At 48.5% G+C, this 19,261-nt stretch overlaps 5 protein-coding genes across 5 annotated transcripts; all 5 read right to left on the bottom strand.

Moving 5' to 3' along the window:
* Nucleotides 1–1,716: 1,716 nt before the first annotated feature.
* On the bottom strand, nt 1,717–3,594 carry EI90DRAFT_2490927 (uncharacterized protein). The gene has a single exon (XM_039053118.1). It carries the CDS (start codon nt 3,344–3,346, stop codon nt 1,913–1,915), a length of 1,434 nt encoding a protein of 477 aa, XP_038910811.1. The 5' UTR covers nt 3,347–3,594; the 3' UTR covers nt 1,717–1,912.
* A 36-nt stretch (nt 3,595–3,630) lies between these two features.
* Nucleotides 3,631–4,025, bottom strand: EI90DRAFT_3078471 (DnaJ domain-containing protein). Its single transcript, XM_039061776.1, has 3 exons — nt 3,939–4,025; nt 3,810–3,886; nt 3,631–3,744 (listed from the first exon to the last, which is right to left on the bottom strand). Exons 1-3 carry the CDS (start codon nt 3,997–3,999, stop codon nt 3,712–3,714), a joined length of 171 nt encoding a protein of 56 aa, XP_038910810.1. The 5' UTR covers nt 4,000–4,025; the 3' UTR covers nt 3,631–3,711.
* A 439-nt stretch (nt 4,026–4,464) lies between these two features.
* On the bottom strand, nt 4,465–6,619 carry EI90DRAFT_3292587 (uncharacterized protein; the record flags this gene model as incomplete). The annotated part of the gene is made up of 3 exons (XM_039067343.1): nt 4,465–6,292; nt 6,416–6,496; nt 6,559–6,619. The coding sequence occupies 3 exons, from the start codon at nt 6,617–6,619 to the stop codon at nt 4,764–4,766; spliced, it is 1,671 nt and encodes a 556-aa protein (XP_038910809.1). The 3' UTR covers nt 4,465–4,763.
* A 149-nt stretch (nt 6,620–6,768) lies between these two features.
* EI90DRAFT_2491034 (uncharacterized protein) lies at nt 6,769–8,952 on the bottom strand. Its single transcript, XM_039053119.1, has 3 exons — nt 8,797–8,952; nt 8,617–8,724; nt 6,769–8,561 (listed from the first exon to the last, which is right to left on the bottom strand). Exons 2-3 carry the CDS (start codon nt 8,669–8,671, stop codon nt 6,904–6,906), a joined length of 1,713 nt encoding a protein of 570 aa, XP_038910808.1. The 5' UTR covers nt 8,672–8,724; nt 8,797–8,952; the 3' UTR covers nt 6,769–6,903.
* Nucleotides 8,953–10,819: 1,867 nt separating this feature from the next.
* On the bottom strand, nt 10,820–12,118 carry EI90DRAFT_3078460 (uncharacterized protein). Its single transcript, XM_039061775.1, has 4 exons — nt 11,957–12,118; nt 11,689–11,838; nt 11,343–11,570; nt 10,820–11,294 (listed from the first exon to the last, which is right to left on the bottom strand). The coding sequence occupies exons 1-4, from the start codon at nt 11,972–11,974 to the stop codon at nt 11,229–11,231; spliced, it is 462 nt and encodes a 153-aa protein (XP_038910807.1). The 5' UTR covers nt 11,975–12,118; the 3' UTR covers nt 10,820–11,228.
* Between the last annotated feature and the right edge of the window lie 7,143 nt (nt 12,119–19,261).

Below are 19,261 nucleotides of genomic sequence, written 5' to 3'. Positions count from 1 at the left end.
ACCTATGTACAAGTTGAGTATATATAGTTACAGCGAGGGCAGGTCTGCAAATGGCGGAGCCGAGCCGAGCGGAGCTAACGGGGTTAAACATTAGCCAACTGAATATTACCGACAAGTCGGGTTATGGGGTTAACGGAAAGGCAGGCGATAACCCAGAAATGGAAAGGAGGGATAGGCCCAAAGGTGGGCTCTGCAGGGCAAGCAAGTGTATTGCCCAGTGGAGGCAGGAGTGTGCTAGCGGACGTTGGAGCTGTCCGGAAGCCTTCAGGGCTCCGTACTTAGGGAGGTGTAGGTAATAAATTGAAAGGAGGGGGTGGTGACCATCGAGGGGTACCGAGGGGATTGCAGAATATGGGAGCTCCGAGGTTAGTGAAGGAGTGGAGGTAGACCAGAGGGATCAGAGGGATCGGAGGGATTGGAGGGATCAGAAGTCAATGGCCGGGGATGGATATGACATCCCCCTTCTTTCTTCTTTCTTTCTTTCTCTCTCTTACATGGACCACCTTTCCTGCTGTTCAAATCACTGGCACGCATGCCCATTCCCCCTCCTGTATCTTACTATCCCTATATCACTGTCACCGCTGCTGCACTCACCTTGCACCTACAGCAGACCCTCTTGGGATCTCCCATGGAAACACCTGGAGAGCCACAGCTGTGTGCGAGGGTGACGTGGTGCACCCCACGTGATTGATCCCGCATGTATATAATAACAGCTGGAGTGGGAACCGAAGAAGTAGCCTTCTTCTCACATTCCCACTTCAGACTAAGTGGTTGGGGATGCTCACCCTGCGATGGGACTGCCACTACGCATAGCTGCTATTCGTCCCACCAAGGGACAGCTCCAAAAGCGGTGAAGTCCCAGCGCAAGGGACCCAATGGGACAGGTGTCAGCTGTGCATAGCAGCGATCCCATCATGGGGTGAGCATCCCCAACCACTTAGTCTGAAGTGGGAAGTTGAGAAGAAGGCTGCTTCTTCTGTTCCCACCCCAGGTGCTATTATATACATGCAGTTAGGGTCACATGGGGGGAGCCACATCATCTCCACACACACAGCTGGACCTCTCTGGGTGTCTCCATGGGAGATCCCGGAGGTGTGCTGCTCTGTAGGTGGGAATGTGCATGGTGTTGGAAGTTACAGCCCGACGCCACTAGCAGTCCTAGGACCGTACATTCATGCTTTGAGAGCTTTGGGAAGGAGGTGCTTTTGGGGCAATCGACGGTGAACATAATGTTGCTTTGGCCCTTTGTTTTCACGCTTTGGCTACCGCTCGCGTTTCACTTCAGTGGTGTAGAACCAACATTAAATGTATATAAGGATAGGACTTGCACTGAGAGCCGATACATCACAATAGACGTATCGCGCTTCTCAGTTTAACACATGGTGGGTGCGGCGATCAGGGGAGCAGCATTAAGTGTGTAATGATACATAGAGAAAAGGGAAGTCGACTGTGGAATAGAAATAGAGAGAAAGAAGAAAAGGGAGAGGAGGAATGAGGAGTGATAGTGGGGGGAGTGGAGTAGGGCAGCACAGCACAGGGTCAGGTGGGGTGTGCCCTGACAGTCCCACATGCCGGGACCTTGCCGCTTTCGGAGCTGTCCCTGACAGCCAGTCAGTAAGTTAGGGCATGGATGTGTAACTAGGCACAGTGCTCCTGGGATAAGTCACTGAGGCCAAAGCCCTCCATTTCAGGGACATCATCCTTTACCCAGACAAAGCAAGGTCAAATGGCAGATGGAGATCAAACAGCTATCCCCTAAAATGCCCCATTGATTTCGCCATTACAGATAGCATAAGCATAAGTGCACGAACACGCATGAAAAATCATTCCTGTCAACTCCCATATACATCCGTACAATACTACATAGAGCCCAAGAGGAGAACACGGAATGTTCATATATGGAGCGAAAGCATTAACACCAACCTTGCCACTGTTGAAACAGCCTATCTATCGTGGCCTTCGCCTCACCTCTTTCCCCAGCTCCTAGCCCCCGTTGTGTATTGATCTCCCGATTCATCTGTATTGCCCTGAACATCGTTTCCTTGAAAGCCCAGGCTCGAGTCTTACAGAAATCTGTGAACTCCGTCAGGTCTCCACGTTGACAAGCATTCGCCCATTGCGTCCTCATGCGGTCCGACCATAATGTGCACCGTTGGTACTGAGAAGAATTTCGTGGGTCACAACGCCGCACGTGTTGGGCCAACGAACTGTTACGGATGACGTCGAAATAACACTCCTCGCAGGCAATGAAGCTGTCCCCGTCCCCATACCATCTCATGGGCTCGGGATCCGCTTCGACATGACCAAGTGGGCAAAGGCGTAAGTCCTTCCTCTCCCGGACATACCGAAGGAAAATATCAATATCACCGACCGCACCGGCTTCATAAAGCTTTCGGATAAGCGTAGGGAAGTAAGGAGAGTAAGGATACAGATCACAGATTCTCCGCTGCGATGTTGCTCCATCGTCCGGGTTCACAGTGTCACGATAGAAATGAGACCCGAATCCGAGGGCATAAAAGAATGTGTAGTAACAACCTGAGCAGATGTTACAGAGGTTTGGGGATGAAGTGATCCGATACCATTTCTTTCCAATTTCTTCCTGCCGGGTACAGGGTTCGCAATGGAGAATGACGAGGGCCACCTCACGCCATGTACTCACAGGAAGACCCAAGAGTCTGGCAATTTCCCAAGAGCATAGGAGGCGGCTATCACTCATCGCACATGCCAGGAGGGGCTCCTGAATAGAGGGCGAGATGAGTGGCTCTGACTGCGATACGGGTTCCCACTCGGTGAGATAATCGGAAGGAGCGATAAACCTCTTATGGCAAGGGTCACAAACGGCAAGAGACTTGATATCCAAGTTGTCCCGGAGTCTCCACCACAACTCGGTGTGGTTCCTGCTTTTCCGATAGCATTTCTTTCTGAATCCACTGCACAACTTCGTCACAACCGCACTCCACACAAGATCCTGATTGTTGGAAACAAATGGATTTAATACAAGCCGGCCCCACCCGTTACCCACATCGCAGGTCCACACCTGGTCTGGCAACTGAGTGCGCCAATGCTTTCGGAAATGGGTATAATGAGGAGTTGCCATCACGACATCCTCGTAGCACGCACGGCAAACGATGAAACCGGACAAGGAATCGTTAGGATTGTTGGGATCCACTTTGAGAGTGAACCATTCCATGCGTGGTTCAGGGCCTGGAACGTACCCTCTGCTCCCTAAACAGTCAGGCATTGAGGCCCTAATTTCGAGATATGCAACAAGTGGGGACAAATCTCCAGTCTTGAGGGCCCCATTGAAGAGAATTCGTACGCGTGGCGCCCAATAACCACATCTCATCGGACGTGGTGGGAAGGCGGGAACTTCTCTAAATGCCTGGCCGAACCGAGTTGCCGCGATGTGCTCTTCGTAACAAAACGAGCAGAAGAATACTCCTGGCGCTGCGGAGAGTTCATACCAAGTGGCGGAAGGCCAGGTTGCAATGATGTTTTTCGGACAGACACGAGCGCGACGCGTTGAAACTTGCCTGACGATAGCCAAACCTAATTGCACAACTATGAGTTGACTGACGGAAAAACGAGGGACTTGAACTCCCCTTGACCAGCCTGACGTTGGGAAAGATCATACGCAGAACGTTTCGCTGGATCTGAAAATCATTCCTTTGTCTGAGTATCTTGGCACAGTGGATAGCATGCCCAACGGCGCTAACCCGTTAACGATTGGTATGCTTCACCGATCTGCCCAGCAAGAAAGCTCAGGACCCATTGGACCCAGTTTAATGATATCTGTATCTGCGACTTACCAGTTTGAATCTCTCTGCAGCAGCCGTGTTCCCCCTGTTTTTGTCCGGGTGCCATTTATTCGCCAAAATCTGGTATTCTGCACCCAAATGACAGAGTCCCTCGTAACGCCAGCGATCAGTAGTACGTACGATCGTTGATCACATCTGCTGAAGCGGTTGACGGTACTTCGAGTGCCTCATAGTAGTTCATGGTGTCAAGAATGGTTCACCTGCCCACCTGCCTTATCGGTCATGTCGTCAGCGGAAAATCAAATTGTGCACTACGATTGATCGATTGCAGGCTTATTGAAGGCTGTTTCCCGCTGTAGTAGCCGGTGTGCCATCCTCAGGCAATGCGGCAGCAGAAATATGCCATAGTTGCGTAGTGCCCATTAGTATTTGCTGCCCTCTGTCATCTCAGCCCTTCAACGCAAAACCCACCAAGCGCGTTCTTTGCGGGTAACTCGCCTCATATGTACGTCGTCCCTCTGTTCCGTTTGGGCTCTCTTGTGGGATGGGGTACATTGTGCGCATCATCATATGATTGATGATCGCCGCTTGATGCATCACGCAGCATCACGCACTGACAAACGTGCTCTTTAATCTGTGAACTGCACTTCATTTGCATGGATTCGCCATTATATTTATTCTACAATTACAAATAGCATGTATACTGCACGAGCACACGCGAACGTCATCCCTGTTGCACGTATATTCGTGCAATACATAGAGGTCAGGGGGATATGGAACGTTCATTATGGAGTGAAAGTGTCAACACCAACCTTCCCACCGTTGAAACAGCCTATTTATCGTATCAGTCTCCTTACTTGTTTCTCGGGTTCCCCGCTCCCGTTCTGCAATCTCCCGACGCATCTGCATTGCCCTCAACACCGTTTCCTTGAAAGCCCAGGCTCGACTCTCACAGAGGTTTGTGAACTCCGTCAGGTCACCGCGAAGCATTCGCCCACGGCCTCCTCATGAGACCCGACCATAGTGTGCAGTATCCGTATTGAGATGAACTTCGCGCATCACACCGCTGCACGTGTTGGGCCAACGAGCCGTTACGAATGACGTCGAAATAACATTCCTCGCAGGCAATGAAACTTTCACCATCCCCATACCATCTCCTGCTTTCGGGATCGTCGGCGTGCTGAGGGCCTGTGCATGGGTGCAAGTCCGCCCTCTCTCGGATATACTGGAGGAAAATATCAATATCGCCGACGCAGAGGCTTCGTCAATCTTTAGGCCAAGCGGAAGATAGCGCGGAGAGTCGGGATTTAGATCACAGACTCTCCGCTGTGATATCCCTCCGACGTCCGGGTCCACAGCATCACGATAGAAATAAGAACCAAATCCGTGAGTGTAAAAAACTGTATAGTAACAACCTGAGCAAATATTGCAAAGGTCTGGGGATGAAGTAATCCGATACCATTCCCTGCGAACTTCTCCCTCGGAGGTGCAGGGTTCGCAATGGAGAACGACAAGGGCTGTATCACGCCATGTGCTCGTAGGAAGACCCGAGAATCTAACATTCTCCCAAGCCCATTGGGGACGGCTATCTCTCATCGCGCATGACAGGAGGGGTTCCTGGTTAGAAGGCGAGATGAGCGGCTCTGACCGCGATACAGATTCAAACATGACGTGATCGGAAGGCGCAATGAACCTCTTATGGCAAGGGTCGCAAGCAGCAAGAGACTTGAAGTCTGGGTCATCCCGAAGCCTCCACCACAGGTCGGTGCTATCCCCGCTCTTCCGATAGCATTTCTTTCTGAACCCGCTACACAACTTCGTCACAACCGCATTCCACCCAAGATCCCGGTTGCCGGGAACAATTGGATCGAATACAAACCGAGCCCACCCATAACCCACATCACAGGTCCACACCTGGTCGGGTAATTGATTGCGCAAATGTTTTCGAAAATCGATATGATGAGGAGTTGCCATCACGACATCTTCATAGCATGCACGACAAACGATGAAACCAGACAAGGAATCATTAGAATTGTTAAGATTCACTTTGAGGGTGAACCATTCCATGCGTGGTTCTAGGCCTGGAATGTACCCTCTGGCGCCCGAACAGTCAGGTATCGAAGCCCTAACTTCGAGATATGCAGCAAGTGAGGACAAATCTCCAGTCTCGAGGGCTCCCTTGAAGAGAATTTGCGTGGGTGGTGCCCAATAACCAAAATTCATCGACCGTGGTGGGAAGCCGGACACTTCTCTAAATGCCTGGCCGAACTGAGTTACTGCGATGTGCTCTTCATAACAAAACGAGCAGAATGATATTCCTGGGGCCGCAGAGAGTTCATACCAAGTGGCAGAAGGCCAGATTGAAATGCAATCTTTCGGACAGGCACGAGCGCGACAGGTGGAAACTTGCTTGGCGATCGTGGCCAAACATGTTTGCACCAACCATGAGCCGACTCCACACGGAAGGAGGGATGTAAACTTCCCTTGGCCAGTCTGACGTTGGGATAGATCATACGTGGATCGTTTCTCCGGATCTAATGGTCATTCCTTAGTGTCTTGGCATAGATAAGATGGCGCTGACCTATTAAAGTTTTGTATGCTTCACAGATCTGCCCAGCAAGAAAGCTCAGGACACATTGAACTCAGTGTAAAGTTACCTGCAACTTGCCAGTTTGAGTCTCTCTGAAGCAGTCGTGCTTCCCCTATTTTTGACTGGGTGCCATTTATTAGCCAAAATCCTGTATTCTGTATCCAAATGATAAAGAGTCCCTTATAAAGCCAGCGATCAACCGGTACATACGGTCTTTGATCACATCCGCTGAAGCGGTTGATGGCACCTCGAGCGCCTCATAGTAGTTCATGGTAGCAAGTGATTATTTGAATAGTCCAGCACACTTGCCTTATGGGTCGTACCGTGTGAAGCCATTGTGCAACTACGATTGATTGCAGGGGGCACAAGTATATGAGGGATTGATTGGCTTGGCACGATTCCATTACTTCCATAAGTATGAGTAACGTACTGCCTGCAATCGCGCGAGGGCATAAACGTATAATATATTGCGCAAAATCATCCTTGCCGTACGCATTGTTTGCACTGTACGCACATGCTCAAGGTGAGAATATGTACGAAACGTTCGGGATGTTGTCATTCCCAACCTTCCCACTGTCGGTGCAGTCCGTCTATGATTTCTTTGTTTGTTTCTCCAAACTGGTCATCATGTTTGTCTCCGCGGGAACCACGGACTTCTCGCTCCCGTTCTTCAATATGGAATGCCCTGACCACTGTTTCCTGAAAGACCAAAGCTCGACCTTTACATAGCTCCAGGAACTCCGTTAGATCCCCACGTCGACATGCATTCGCCCATTGAATCCTCATCTGATCTGACCATAACATGCAAAACCCATTTTGAAGAGAACCTCGCGGGTCGCACCGCAGCACATGTTGGGCCAAGGGGCTGGTACGAATGGCGTCGAAATAACACTCCTCGCAAGAAATGAAACTGTCTCCGTTCCCGTACCATATCCTGCTTTCGCTATCGTCTGCAGCCAGCGCACGTGGGCAAGGACGCAAGTTTACCCTTTCTTGGGTATACCGAAGAAAAACATCAAAATTACGGATTGCGCAAGCTTCTTCGATCTTTTCGTAAAGCTGGGCAAAGCGTGGTTGGCTAGGATTCAGATCGCAGACTCTCTTGTGCAGATCTGCTTCAATGTTCGGGTTCCCGGTGTCACAATACAGTGAAAAGTGAGACCCAAATCCGATAAGGCCGAATGTTGCGTAGTAACAACCTGGGCAAATGTTACAGAGACTTGGAGATAAGGTAATTCGATACCATTTCCCACCAAATCTGCCCTCGGAAGTGCAGGGGTTGCAGTGGAGGATCATGCGAGCCGCATTGCACCACGCACTTGTAGGAAGACCTGAGGATGTAACCATATTCCATGCCGTTTGAAGGCGAAAGTCACTTATCGCACATGAGAGAAAGGGCCGGCCCTGGTCCGAGGACAGCGCCAACAACGACAAGAATTTGAAATCTGCTACACGGTCGGAGGGGGCGATATACGACGCGTAGCAAGGATCACAAATAGCAAGTGAATTGTCATCTAAGTCATCCCGAAGTTTCCACCACAACCCGAACCCGGAGCGATTGCCACTCGTTTGGTAGCAATCCTTCTCAAATTGGCTGGACAGCTTGGTCACAACTCCATCCCACCCAAGATCCCGGTTGCTGGGAGCAAACGGATCGAGTACAAACCGCACCCATCCATCATCCAAGTCACAGACCCACATCTGGTGGTGTAACTGTGTGCGCCAATGCTTTCGAAAATGGATATGATGAGGAGTCGCCATCACGACATCGTCATAGCACGCACGACAAACGATAAAGTTAGACAAGGGATTATTGGGATTATTGATATTTGCTTTGAGAGTGAACCATTCCGTGCGTGGTTCGGGTCCTGGAATGTACCCGTTGTATCCCACACAATTTGGTATTGAAGTCCTCATTTCGAGATATGCAACAAGTGGGGACAAATCTCCAGACTTAAGGGCTCCTTCGAAGAGAAGTCGCACGCGTGGTGCCCAGTAACCACAGTTCATTGGATGGGGCGGAAGAGGAGAAATTTCCCTAAATGCCTGGCTGAACCGAGTTGCCGCGATGTGCTTTTCGCAACAAGACGAGCAGAACGAGATTCCGGGAACCACGGAGAGTTCGTACCAAGTAGCCGAAGGCCAGGTCACGAAGCCATTTTTAGGACAAGAACGGACAGGCAGTGTGGAAACTGGCTCTGAGACGCCCGAATCTGATTGCACAATGTTAAAGAGATGCACATGGCAGGAATGAGAACATGGACTTGCTTTGACATTGTGCAGGTTCATAGGTGGAACGCTCCGCCGAATCTGAAGATCCCATTCATTAGTGTGAGCGTCTCGTATGTAAGAGACCTATGTTGTTAACCTTTCAGTCTTTGGTACCCATCAGTGATCTGTTCAAAAAGAGGGCTCAGAACTCATTGAGCCCAGATTGACGTGACTTGCCAGTTGAAACCTCTCTGAAACGGGAGCGTTTCTCCTGTTCTTGTCTGGATGGGATGAACGGTGTTTGGTCGCGTCCGCTGAGGCCATTGACGAAATTTCGAGAGAAGTGACATTTGTTTTAAATAATTTTAAATTCAGCGCGGTTGGGGTTGGCACGTGAACATCACTTGTTGGTGACCGTGGCGCTTAGCCGAACGGCTGGACTCGTCTCTCCGCTGAGTCTTAGTCTGGGCCAAAGGAGTGCTTATGGACAAGAGCTTCTATGACTTCGTAATATTAAATAGAGTAGTTTAACACCGTTGGTCAGCGACCCTAAGTGGAGGTAATAGCACATTCCTGGTAATGCCCATCAAGCTGCTTGCGGTTGCTTGCGGTTGCTTGCTCAGTGAGCGAATTTGAAACATCCATATATATATATATATGAGTACACTATCCCAAAGTAGGTGTCATATATTCACTATTATTTTAGTCCCCAACAACCAATACTTACCAATCATGCCATCCACCTCGACTTGTTCACCACCCTCAACAGGCATACCATGCCTGTGCCTCTTCCACAATGCATACACGCATGCACGAAAGGCTAATAAGTATGAGATCATCACGATCCTCTCCCATCACATAACTGCAGTGTGACTTGTCATCATCGATAGCCAACACTCGAAACACCATCAAGTCCCCCCATTTGACCCAAGATCCAGCTGCGAGCGCGTCCGCTTTCTCTCCCTCCAAACCTTTCTTTCAATTATTCACTGCTAATGTTGCCTCGCACGCGGTTTTGGTTGGATACTGTCTCTTGGGTCTGATTTGAATGTTGCCTTACTAAGGTAAGTATGCGAGATTTTGGGATTGAGTGATCACCGGAACGAATGATGGACAGGCTAAGTATGCATGTTTAGGGTGGGTTTGGGAATACCTCAAGATGAACCTAATGTGTATGGTCAATAACCGTGACCGATCTTCAACGCTCAGCCAGACGTCATCACAGCGCCAGCGATTTCGCAGAGTCAAGACGTATGTACCCAATACGGATGATTATCTTACGTCCTTACGTCAACCGGTGGTTCGCCCCTCGGCGGGTATACATGCCTCTTCCCTTCCCCTGCATGGCTGACCACGCACAACACGTACACCTATTGTATCACTAATAAGAGCGTCACGACCACACGTCTCATTAAGTACCACGCCCCGTCTGGTTGTCGGAGCTGACGCGGTTCGAATGAATTCTACACCGTAACTGTATTCATTTTTAATCGTCGGTTCGGCGGCAGAGCGCTGGTCCGATCGATCAAAAGGGCGATATGTAGTAATATTCCATGTGAATTGATGGAATTCGTCTACATAGTGGGGATAGTGCAAGCGCTTGCGGGCCCGCCTTAATTGACGGCGCTTATGACGTAATTACGCCAGATATGCCAATTGCGCGTATGCCCTAGCCACGGTAAGCTCGAAGCTGCAAGTACTTAATTGTGTGGTACGCATTTCCCATTTGACTCGAGACTCGACCGTACTAGTGCTAGCGAAAGATCCTCGCTGAACGTCCGTTCCCCCACTGCTGCTTGGTTCACTCGATCTCACTTCCCACTTATAGCTAGAGCTTTGGCCCAGCATGTCAATTATATTGAAATCAGTGATGATGCGTTCTGAATTGTGTTAATATTAGAATATGCGAGATTATTAGTAAGAGTCATAATAACCAGCCGAAATATCGCTCTCACCTCAGCTTCACGTTGAGGGAGATGATAATGCGAAAAGGCGAATGTTTTATATAAAAAATGGTAGGGCCCCAGCGCGTAGTGCGCCAGGCCAAAGAGTGGTCGGACCCGAGTCAAAGCGGAATGTCAAAGCGAAGAAGAATAAATTACAACCACGCCACGGCCTAAGCTCCTACTGAGTGCCCGTTGAATTCCAACAGTTAACTAATATCACGCGTGCATGCAGGCGCGTGTGGGGGTCGAACGTACGTTTACCTGCATTATACGTACACCTGTACATATATAAATATCCCTGGCCTAATTACGCATGCATGCTAATACCGCTGTAGTGCACTCAGTGCGTGTAGCTGGCCCACTCTCATTAAGCCGTGTCCACCGTAGAAATTATGGAACAATTAGTCCATTTATATTTATTGCACTTCAAGTGCTCCGTATATGTTGTACGACCACGTACTAGTCACCAAACACCAAATAATCTCACTCGTTTCCCCCAACTCTCCTCAGCTCTCACGCAACATCGCGTTCAGGCGAGGGAACATCTCTCGTCGATGGCACCCCACCTCCCGGTCCACCCATCGCAATCCCACCAACTCCACTTCCACCTCCTTTCACGAAGAAATGCTTCAACGTACTCACGATCATTGCGTGATCATCCAGTGCAGACCCAGAATAGATGGCAATGATCCCCATAGGTGCTATTTGACAGTTCTTAACACCTCAAGGAAAAATCACAAAAATGGGAAATGGGAATGGCAGAAAAAAGAAGTCAAGCGCATTAGTATTCTTCCGCGAATGAGAATAGAAAAGAGAAAAGAGAACAGGAAAACTTACCACTAGCCAAATAGGAAATGCACCCCCTTCGATTCTGTACTCCGGAAAGGGCAAACCCAACTCTTCCGCACTCCTCCCAAGCACGCTTCTCCCCTTTTCAATATAAAAACTTGAGTGCCCAGTCCGTTTGACGACGTTCATCATGGCGTTCAGACGAGCCCATGAGTCCGGCGAGATGTCGGATCCATCCCCTATGGAGCAGGAGAAGAGCGGCGAGCCTTGAATTGTCTACAACCAGATGAGTCGATCGGGTCAAGTGAAGATGTGCGATGGAATCGGTATGTAGGTAGGAAGGATGATAGTGAGTGGAAAGAAAAATCAAGCAGGCCCCCCTCCCCTCGCTCACCTGAATGCTACAAACGGCTCCTCGCCCCCTTGCATATTTAACGCTCGCTCTAAATCTCTTGCGAAGGTTCATCCCTATCGTAACCGCATCTTCCGATTTGAATGATGTAAATCGGAGAGAAGATTCTTCGGCGAGAATTTCCTGAGCGATCTGAATGAGGTGAATAGAAAGCAAAGAGGGCGATTGCAGATGTTATAGGAGCGGCCGTAGACCAAAGGGAAAGATGAGTTTGAATCTTCTTTAAGATGGAAGGACCAAGATATCGTACCTCGGCATCGGAAGGCATGGGTGGGGGCGGGGTTATGAAGTGGATCTTGAAGCTTGGGAACTGGAAGGAAACCGATGGGGCCTTTTGGTGAATACGCTAAACGTCTACGATGACTCGATTCGAATTTGATGCTGAGCTTGTCGCTGAAAAGAAAAAATGATGAGGAAGAACTGAAAACAAAGGAAGGAGTAATGGTAGTGTTTAGATGCACATGGGTATGGAATGGCCAGAGGTTTACTCGATCTCGATCGCTTACCAGGTGGAAGTGATCGCGTGGTGATCAACTAATCGACTGACTACAACCACGCAGAATTGACTCCAAAAAGCCGCTTACGACGCTCCAAAGAGAACAAGGCGATGGGTCCCGACTTGGTGATGCGGACACGAGTAAAAAAGACGAAAACAAAGAGCTGCGAGGAACGAGAAAGAGATGGAGAGAACGCAGGATAGGAGACGAACTGAGCTTTCTAGCTCTTCAGGCCTGCCCGCGCGAGAAGGCACAAGGCTAAGGGGTGGGTTACATGCGATTAGCGCATGGTTATCGGGCCGATGCAACGCACTCAGTGGAGAGCTTCCTCACTTGACGACCAGATTTCACATTTAACGTGGCGAGTGAGTAGTTCCGCACGTTGGAGCTTTGTTGAAAAACGAGGTTACGCCAGCGAGGGGAGATTATGGAAGTAGACCGCTAAGAGGACCCCGGCATACACCGAGGGAGCTCCGATCTAGGAGAGGGCCGAAAATCGGTCTGACCTGGAGGAGGGTCAAAATTGGCTTTGGACGGAAAAATGCTACATCCCATTGAGGGCCTTTCGGGCAGGCTGGGATCAAGCCTTGATCTAGTAGAGGGCCGAAACCTGCCGAAACTCGACGGCCGTGCATAAATTAATGAAGGCGACAAGGCTTGTCGAAAAAAACTCAGCCGTCCTCAACAGTTTCTATCCTGGTCCGCTAGTGCCATCAGGACTACAAAAGAAAATTTATGGACTAGGTTCATTAACATCTGTCTCACCTATACCTCATCCTGGTGTGCCAAACCTGAATGTTGTCCTTTGCCTCAGCAATAATCCTCCCGACGTCTTTTTCGTCCTTCACAAGAAAACAATTTTCCTTGCACAAGGTTCAGGCTAGTCAGCCAATTAACCCACCCTATCAAGGGGTGTTTTTTACGCTTCAAATAGGGCCTAAACGGCCTATTTCAATGTGGACGTCCTGGTGATGCGGCTTGCTGCCAAAAATGGACTGTGGGAAAATCTGAGGATGTCCTGATAACTATGTGCCCCGTGATGTTGTACATACGGCTATTTAAATTGGGGGTGGGCAACCCAGGTTAGTTCCGTGTCCTGATTATGTAAGCCCAATGTAGTAGCCGAGTGTGCCATAAATGTCTCATGTACTTTCTCAACACACACAACAAATGAAGAGGAACTTCATTAGTAAACATCAATCAGAACAACCTAAACTAAAGATCGGACAGAGGAATTTTTGAGAAAATCAAAAATGGCTTTGTTGTGATCGAGAAAATGAGTCTATTTTACCCATATCTTCGTTTGTAGGAAGTTACATCGAAATTCCTCTGTCCATTTTGTATAAATACACTATCTGCTCCATATCCCCGGTTTATAAGTTCTCTAGACAATCCTGGAGAGAGAAAGTACAAACGGAAAATTTTGTTATGGTTTATTTGTAATTTCACCCTGATGCGTCGGGGCAAACACCGCCCACCTGCTCCCTCGACACTTGATCTTGACTTGTGTTCCTGGAATCTGACCTGTACTTAGCACTGACACAAGTACCGGCTTCCCTACTTAGCTTATATTGGTCTGCTTTCTCACAAGGCTCAATACATTAGATGGGAATAAAGACTCAAGCCCAATCCAATGCACTCTATCATGCCCGTCTTGCACGCTGGGGTCATACTAGCTCAGAACAGGATAGCTTTCTCCTTGCTCCACCACCCCGTAGTGATGGACGTCGTAATTCTCGCTCAAGTTCACCATATGCTAGAACACCATCCCAATCCTCCCGCTCTCCATCTCCCCAGCCTTCCATTGAATCAAAGATCTCAAACCCCCGGCAACAGATTGGCGGACTAAGGCGTCAAGTCAATGGGCTGCTTTCCAAGCTCAACTCACTTTCAGAAAGAGGCACCAAGTTCAAACAAACCATTCACACCCTTCGGCAACGTTGCACACGATCCAAAAATGCCAACAATACCGCTAATGGGAAGCTCAGTGACTCATTGGCTCTACTCTCAATAAAGGATACCCAGATAAAGAAAGCAACCACAGAAATAATGATCCTGGAATCGCGGACCATTGTTCTTGAAACGCAGGTGGGCCGGTACTCAGCCAAGTGGAGAAAAGCAAGGAGAGATGTAAGGGGGTATCAAGGGAAGCTGAAAGGGAGCCTGAGGGCATCTCAAAAGCGACATTATGCTGCACAGAAAGCAGCCAAACGACTTTCTCTTAAGGCAAAAGGTGCCTATTCAAACAGTGCACGCATTCTGATGCGCAAACTGCTAGCAGAAGGGATCCCATCATCGAAGGTGGCTGGTGTCATTAGAGCCTGTGCCAAAACATTTGGAATTGAGATCGACAAGTTGCCGAGTCGTAGATCGGCATCTCGGGCAGCTTGGGAAGGGGGAATTGCTGCTGAAATGCAGATTGGAGTCGAGATGCAGAATACAGCAGGTGATTATACTAGCTTACTGACAGCAGACTGATGCCTAATAATAACACGAAGGTTACACATTAAGCTCAGATGGAACTACACACAAACACGTGAACTACGAGTCCGTCCATGTTACTGGAATGTTCCCTACATATTCAGACGCCGAGCCTGGGGAAACTCGGCAAGTCAGAACCTGGGGGGTTCGTGCAATGCCGTCTCACTGCAGTGCAGATCAGCTGGAGAATATAAAGCAGTCAATGCATTCTTTCTTTGGTACTGCCTCGAAAAGCCCCATACTTGCCGATTTCAATCCAAATCTGGGGGTTAGAAGTGCGGTTATGAACCTAAAAGGGATGAATTCCGATCATGCTGAGGATCAGAAAAAACTTTTTCGTCTCACAATGGAGTGGAGACGTGAAGAATGGATGATTTTCCTTGGCATTCAGCACTGCGAAACCATGAGTGACAAGTCTCGCGAGGATTTTAACCATCAAACTATTGCAAGCCTAATCGGCAAGCCCGAAGGTGTACAAGCGTGGTTGACACTTACCGATCAGGAACAGACAAAGCATTTCCATGCACACACATTGGAACGGCTCTGCACACTCGGAGAAGCTATTTACCAGCAACTACCACCAGAGCTGAAGCGCCCAATAGATACTGTTGTCTGGTGTGGATGCGCGATGCACAAAGATCTTAATACTGTCAAAGCTGGAGCCAAGGCTATGGCTGATGCGTGGTCTCAGATCAGAAATGTTGGTATGCCGGGTCCAATTCCCTTACTAGGTGTTGCAAAGGCCGCGCGGGAAGAGCTTACCAAATCAGGCCTCACAAATGCCAAAAAAGCCGACGAACCCTTGACCGAAGCAGGGGCTATCAAACTTACATCCTTGTGTGGATCACTATTCAACCACAAGGACGATAAAAAGGGTTGTCAGGATGCACACTGGAATTGGTTCCATGAGAAGCATGGGCGTGTCCGTTGCTTTGCCGATACCAGCAATACCCGATTTGCCTCACATCTATATGCAGCCATTGAGTTGCTCATTCTGCGCGACGAGTATATCGAGTTCTTGGAGAGCTGGAGAGATAGGAAACATCAGCCAGGGTTCACAAACCTAGAGGAGAACTGTTATAAAGGTCTCCAGGACGCGCCAACAGTGACCGAGCTTGCTGTCCTCGCACTTTTTGGTCTAGCAGTCTCTATCCCATATATGGAGACCATGCGATGTGATGATTATCTCTCGCAAAATATGTTAGACATGGGACCATTCCATGATCAACTTAAGATGCACCTGGAATGCTTAATCGCAAATCCGGACTTACTCCTTGACACAACGACGCACGGGAACAAGGGGCACCTGATGAGAGGAATATGGCACGAACCATTAGTGTTTGAGGCACTCAAGAAGGAGCAAAAGAGGGGATGCCTTCCACACCTTCGTAAAATGCTGATCGAGTTCTGTTGTGGAGCCTTAAACAAGTGGGCAAACTTCACCTCCGAGTTCGCAAGTGATGGAACCATTGCATCCCTCACCCCAGCAGAGAGGGAAGACGCTTTCACGCCAACAACCAATGATGCTAATGAAGGCATGTTGGGCACTTGGCGGGTTTGGGCACGACGGTTTCCGTCCCTCAGCAAGCACCGCTTCAATGCAATAATGATGTACAGTCGAAATAACACTGAAGCCTTCATCAAGGCACACTTCACTGAGGCTCACCATGCATATGTCAGGGCGGAAGCTCGAAGGCGCGACAAACTCAAGCTAGAATCAAACCAACGGGTACAACTGATTAAAGCGGAGGAGGCAAGGATTGCAAAGGCTCGTCAAGCTCAAATAGATCGCGCAAGCAAGAAAGATGCAGAGAACAGGAAGATGGAAGGGACTCAACTTCAACTGGATATCACGGAGGTCGCGAAGATGACAGGTGAAGCTATGATTGAGCAGATCAATAAACACCGGTGGCTCGCACCAGATGATGCATCAATTCCGAATCGAACAACTGTCAAGAAGATGCGCGTCAGTGATAGGAGGACACTGCTTCAACATATAATAGAGCGCTATAATACGCAGTAGACAGAATCACAGGAATACACTCACTGGAGGTATCATAATCCGATCCCTTACTTTCACATCTTATTTACCACTGATCTTTCCGATCAAGTCTCAAAACTATAGTACACGATGTATACTTTGCTTAAATAATCTCATATGAGGTTTGGGAGAGTGAGGATGTGAGTTATGAGGAAGTTGTTTCGGGGCTCATGTTTGAGACGATTCTGATTACATAATCGGGACACGGAACTAACCTGGGTTGCCCACCCCCACTATTTACATAAATAGTAGACAGGGAAATGGAAAGATAAAGGGAATTAGGGCCGAGGTGAGGGAATGGCCAATGTTTCTCAATGATTTCAAACATTATACTCTGCCATGGTGCTTTCAAGGGGATTTTTAATGCTTATAAAGATTTTGGAGATTTTACAAGCCATTGTAGATAACCATATCCGGTATGCACCTACTATGGGTAGCTTGCAAGGCACTGAGAAAAAAAATTCCATGAGAAAATCCTCCGCGAAGTAGGATTAAAGTCCCACTGAGAAGCAGGATTTTGTCTAAATTTTCCGTGTTAGACAAATCCTGCTGCCATACATGATTGTGACCAGAATCATGTCAAAAAGTCCTGCTGAATAACAGGGAATAATCCTTTTATCGTGTAATTATCCGTGATGATATCATAGGGAATCATGCTCTAATGCAGGTCAGGCCTTGTTTAATGACAGCTTATGTCTGACTGGATGAAGGATTATATATTGACTAGTCAACACGATGGTATGGGACAATATGACTAGAGAATCACAAAAACATAATGAAACGACAATCGTTGTCACAGTGTCAGGAACTTGAACAGTGAAAAAGCTTTTGAAGTGAACAACGGGAGGCCGGAAGTGCCATGAGTGTTGTTGGAGAAAAGGATAGAGGTGGGGGTTTGGTGCGACATATTATACTGTGGTTGAGTTAAAGGTAGTGCCTAGCACTGTTACTAGTGAGATGTTAAGCACCCACATGTTGGATTATGCGTTATGTTACCATTCAGGCAACAGCACAGTGCTAGCGCGCAACATCCCAAACACGCAACACTGCCTTCCCAATTGGATTGTGCACCAATCACCTTGTAGCATGGCTTTGATGTACTATAAAAGACGCCATAGTTAAACACAACAATAGTCAGCTTTGGTACTTACCTCAGTCCCTTGGTATCACGCGAGTGCAGCTGCTGATGGCCAGTCTACTCATAACAACAGTGCGCAGTAAAGATGTAACGCCTTGCGATTTTTTGCTGATGCCCTAGTACCGGTGACAGGTTTTGAGGTCGAAGCGACAAGTTGGTAAGCATTCAATGATTTGATAGTATGAGAAGGCTTACACACATTATGGTCATTCTATCTCAGAGCCACATGACATTGGAATCAGCCCTGGACGCGTTTCTATTGTGCTGTGTGACTCTAGTCGGTTGTTGAAGATAAAACAATGGTCTTCATGTTTCCTTACACATGTTAACTTCCGCCAGAAGCTCTACCAATATTATGAAGATGGCATGGTCATGACACGAATGTGAACCACACATAAGTGCATTAATGTTCCAAGAGAAAGGGCACACCTTCATGTGCTGCTTCTAGCCTCCCCTGCCCCCGATCAATTCCTCATTTCTGGCTAGATTGAGGCATGGTGAGTGAGTTGTATCATGGAGTGTGAGATTGGGATTGAAATTAACCCGAGGGCCAACATAAACAGGGCCAAACAGATCGACACAACGCATCGAAGTGCTGCATGCCCAACTCCCTCAGTTGCAACATCCCCATTACTAATGGGTCTCTGCTACTCTGTGTCCAGCAGTTGTATCTGTTAATAGGTCCAAACTAAGGGCTCCATCACTCTTATGGACCACAGCTTCTCGGGAACGCCACAGCTTGTAGATGCCCACTAGCATCTTTGTGATTTTGCGGCAAGCAAGATGGGTCTTCTGCTGTCAGAAACATGAATAAAGGTTCCTATTTGCCATTTGTATTGTCCGCTGCCTCACTTTCCCAGTAAAGTCGCTATATCAAGTGCCTTTGGAAAATCTTCTGGGCACTTTGGGCTCGATCAATGAGGAGTGGCATCTGTGGCAATGGGGCTTCTTTGTGCGGTCCCTTTGCATTGATGTGTATGGATCTTGAGGGTTGGGTATGCGAGTTTTGGTTAATTGGTCAATTTTTGGTGCGCTCACGTTATTGTTTCTGACTTTTGCCCCTGAGTCGCCATGCTAACGTTCTGTCAGGGCCCGGCCTCTGTCCGGGGGTGGCCCTACCTCAGAACTGGACACTTGCAGTGTCCCAGGCAGCCAAGTGCTGGATCCTACCCCAAGCTCCTCAAACTCACTAAGCGGGGATTGAGTTGTCATGTATTATGGAAGGTAGCTACAACTTGCCTAAGTGGGGATTGAGTTGAGTCGAAGGGTAAGTTTCCCTATTCCCCGCTTGGCTACCATAAAAGGGAAATGTACTATACAGTTTGTAACGTGACTAAGGGTAGGAGCTGAGCATGTTCCTGCAATGTGGAAAAGGTGTCACATGGGTTAAGGCGAGTT

This window comes from Cantharellus anzutake, assembly GCF_015039405.1.
Source record: "Cantharellus anzutake strain C23 chromosome Unknown EI90scaffold_74, whole genome shotgun sequence".
In the NCBI taxonomy this organism is placed as follows: Eukaryota; Fungi; Basidiomycota; class Agaricomycetes; order Cantharellales; family Hydnaceae; genus Cantharellus; species Cantharellus anzutake.
The sequence above is the reverse complement of the archived record's forward strand: the minus strand, read 5'-3'. Positions and strand labels throughout refer to the sequence as shown.

Bases quoted from the DNA above. Each gene is read 5' to 3' on its own strand.
- EI90DRAFT_3078471 (XM_039061776.1), bottom strand. From the start codon at position 3,999: ATGAACTACTATGAGGCACTCGAAGTACCGTCAACCGCTTCAGCAGAT. The intron at 3,887-3,938 runs GTACGTACTACT...ATTTGGGTGCAG, and splicing joins AGCAGATGTGATCAACGATC to AATACCAGATTTTGGCGAAT. The intron at 3,745-3,809 runs GTAAGTCGCAGA...CTTGCTGGGCAG, and splicing joins CTGCAGAGAGATTCAAACTG to ATCGGTGAAGCATACCAATC.
- EI90DRAFT_2491034 (XM_039053119.1), bottom strand. From the start codon at position 8,671: ATGGGATCTTCAGATTCGGCGGAGCGTTCCACCTATGAACCTGCACAA. The intron at 8,562-8,616 runs GCAAGTCCATGT...TTGTGCAATCAG, and splicing joins TGAACCTGCACAATGTCAAA to ATTCGGGCGTCTCAGAGCCA.
- EI90DRAFT_2490927 (XM_039053118.1), bottom strand. From the start codon at position 3,346: ATGAGATGTGGTTATTGGGCGCCACGCGTACGAATTCTCTTCAATGGG.
- EI90DRAFT_3078460 (XM_039061775.1), bottom strand. The intron at 11,571-11,688 runs GTGAGCGAGGGG...ATCTGGTTGTAG, and splicing joins GAGCCGTTTGTAGCATTCAG to ACAATTCAAGGCTCGCCGCT. The intron at 11,295-11,342 runs GTAAGTTTTCCT...CATTCGCGGAAG, and splicing joins CATTTCCTATTTGGCTAGTG to AATACTAATGCGCTTGACTT.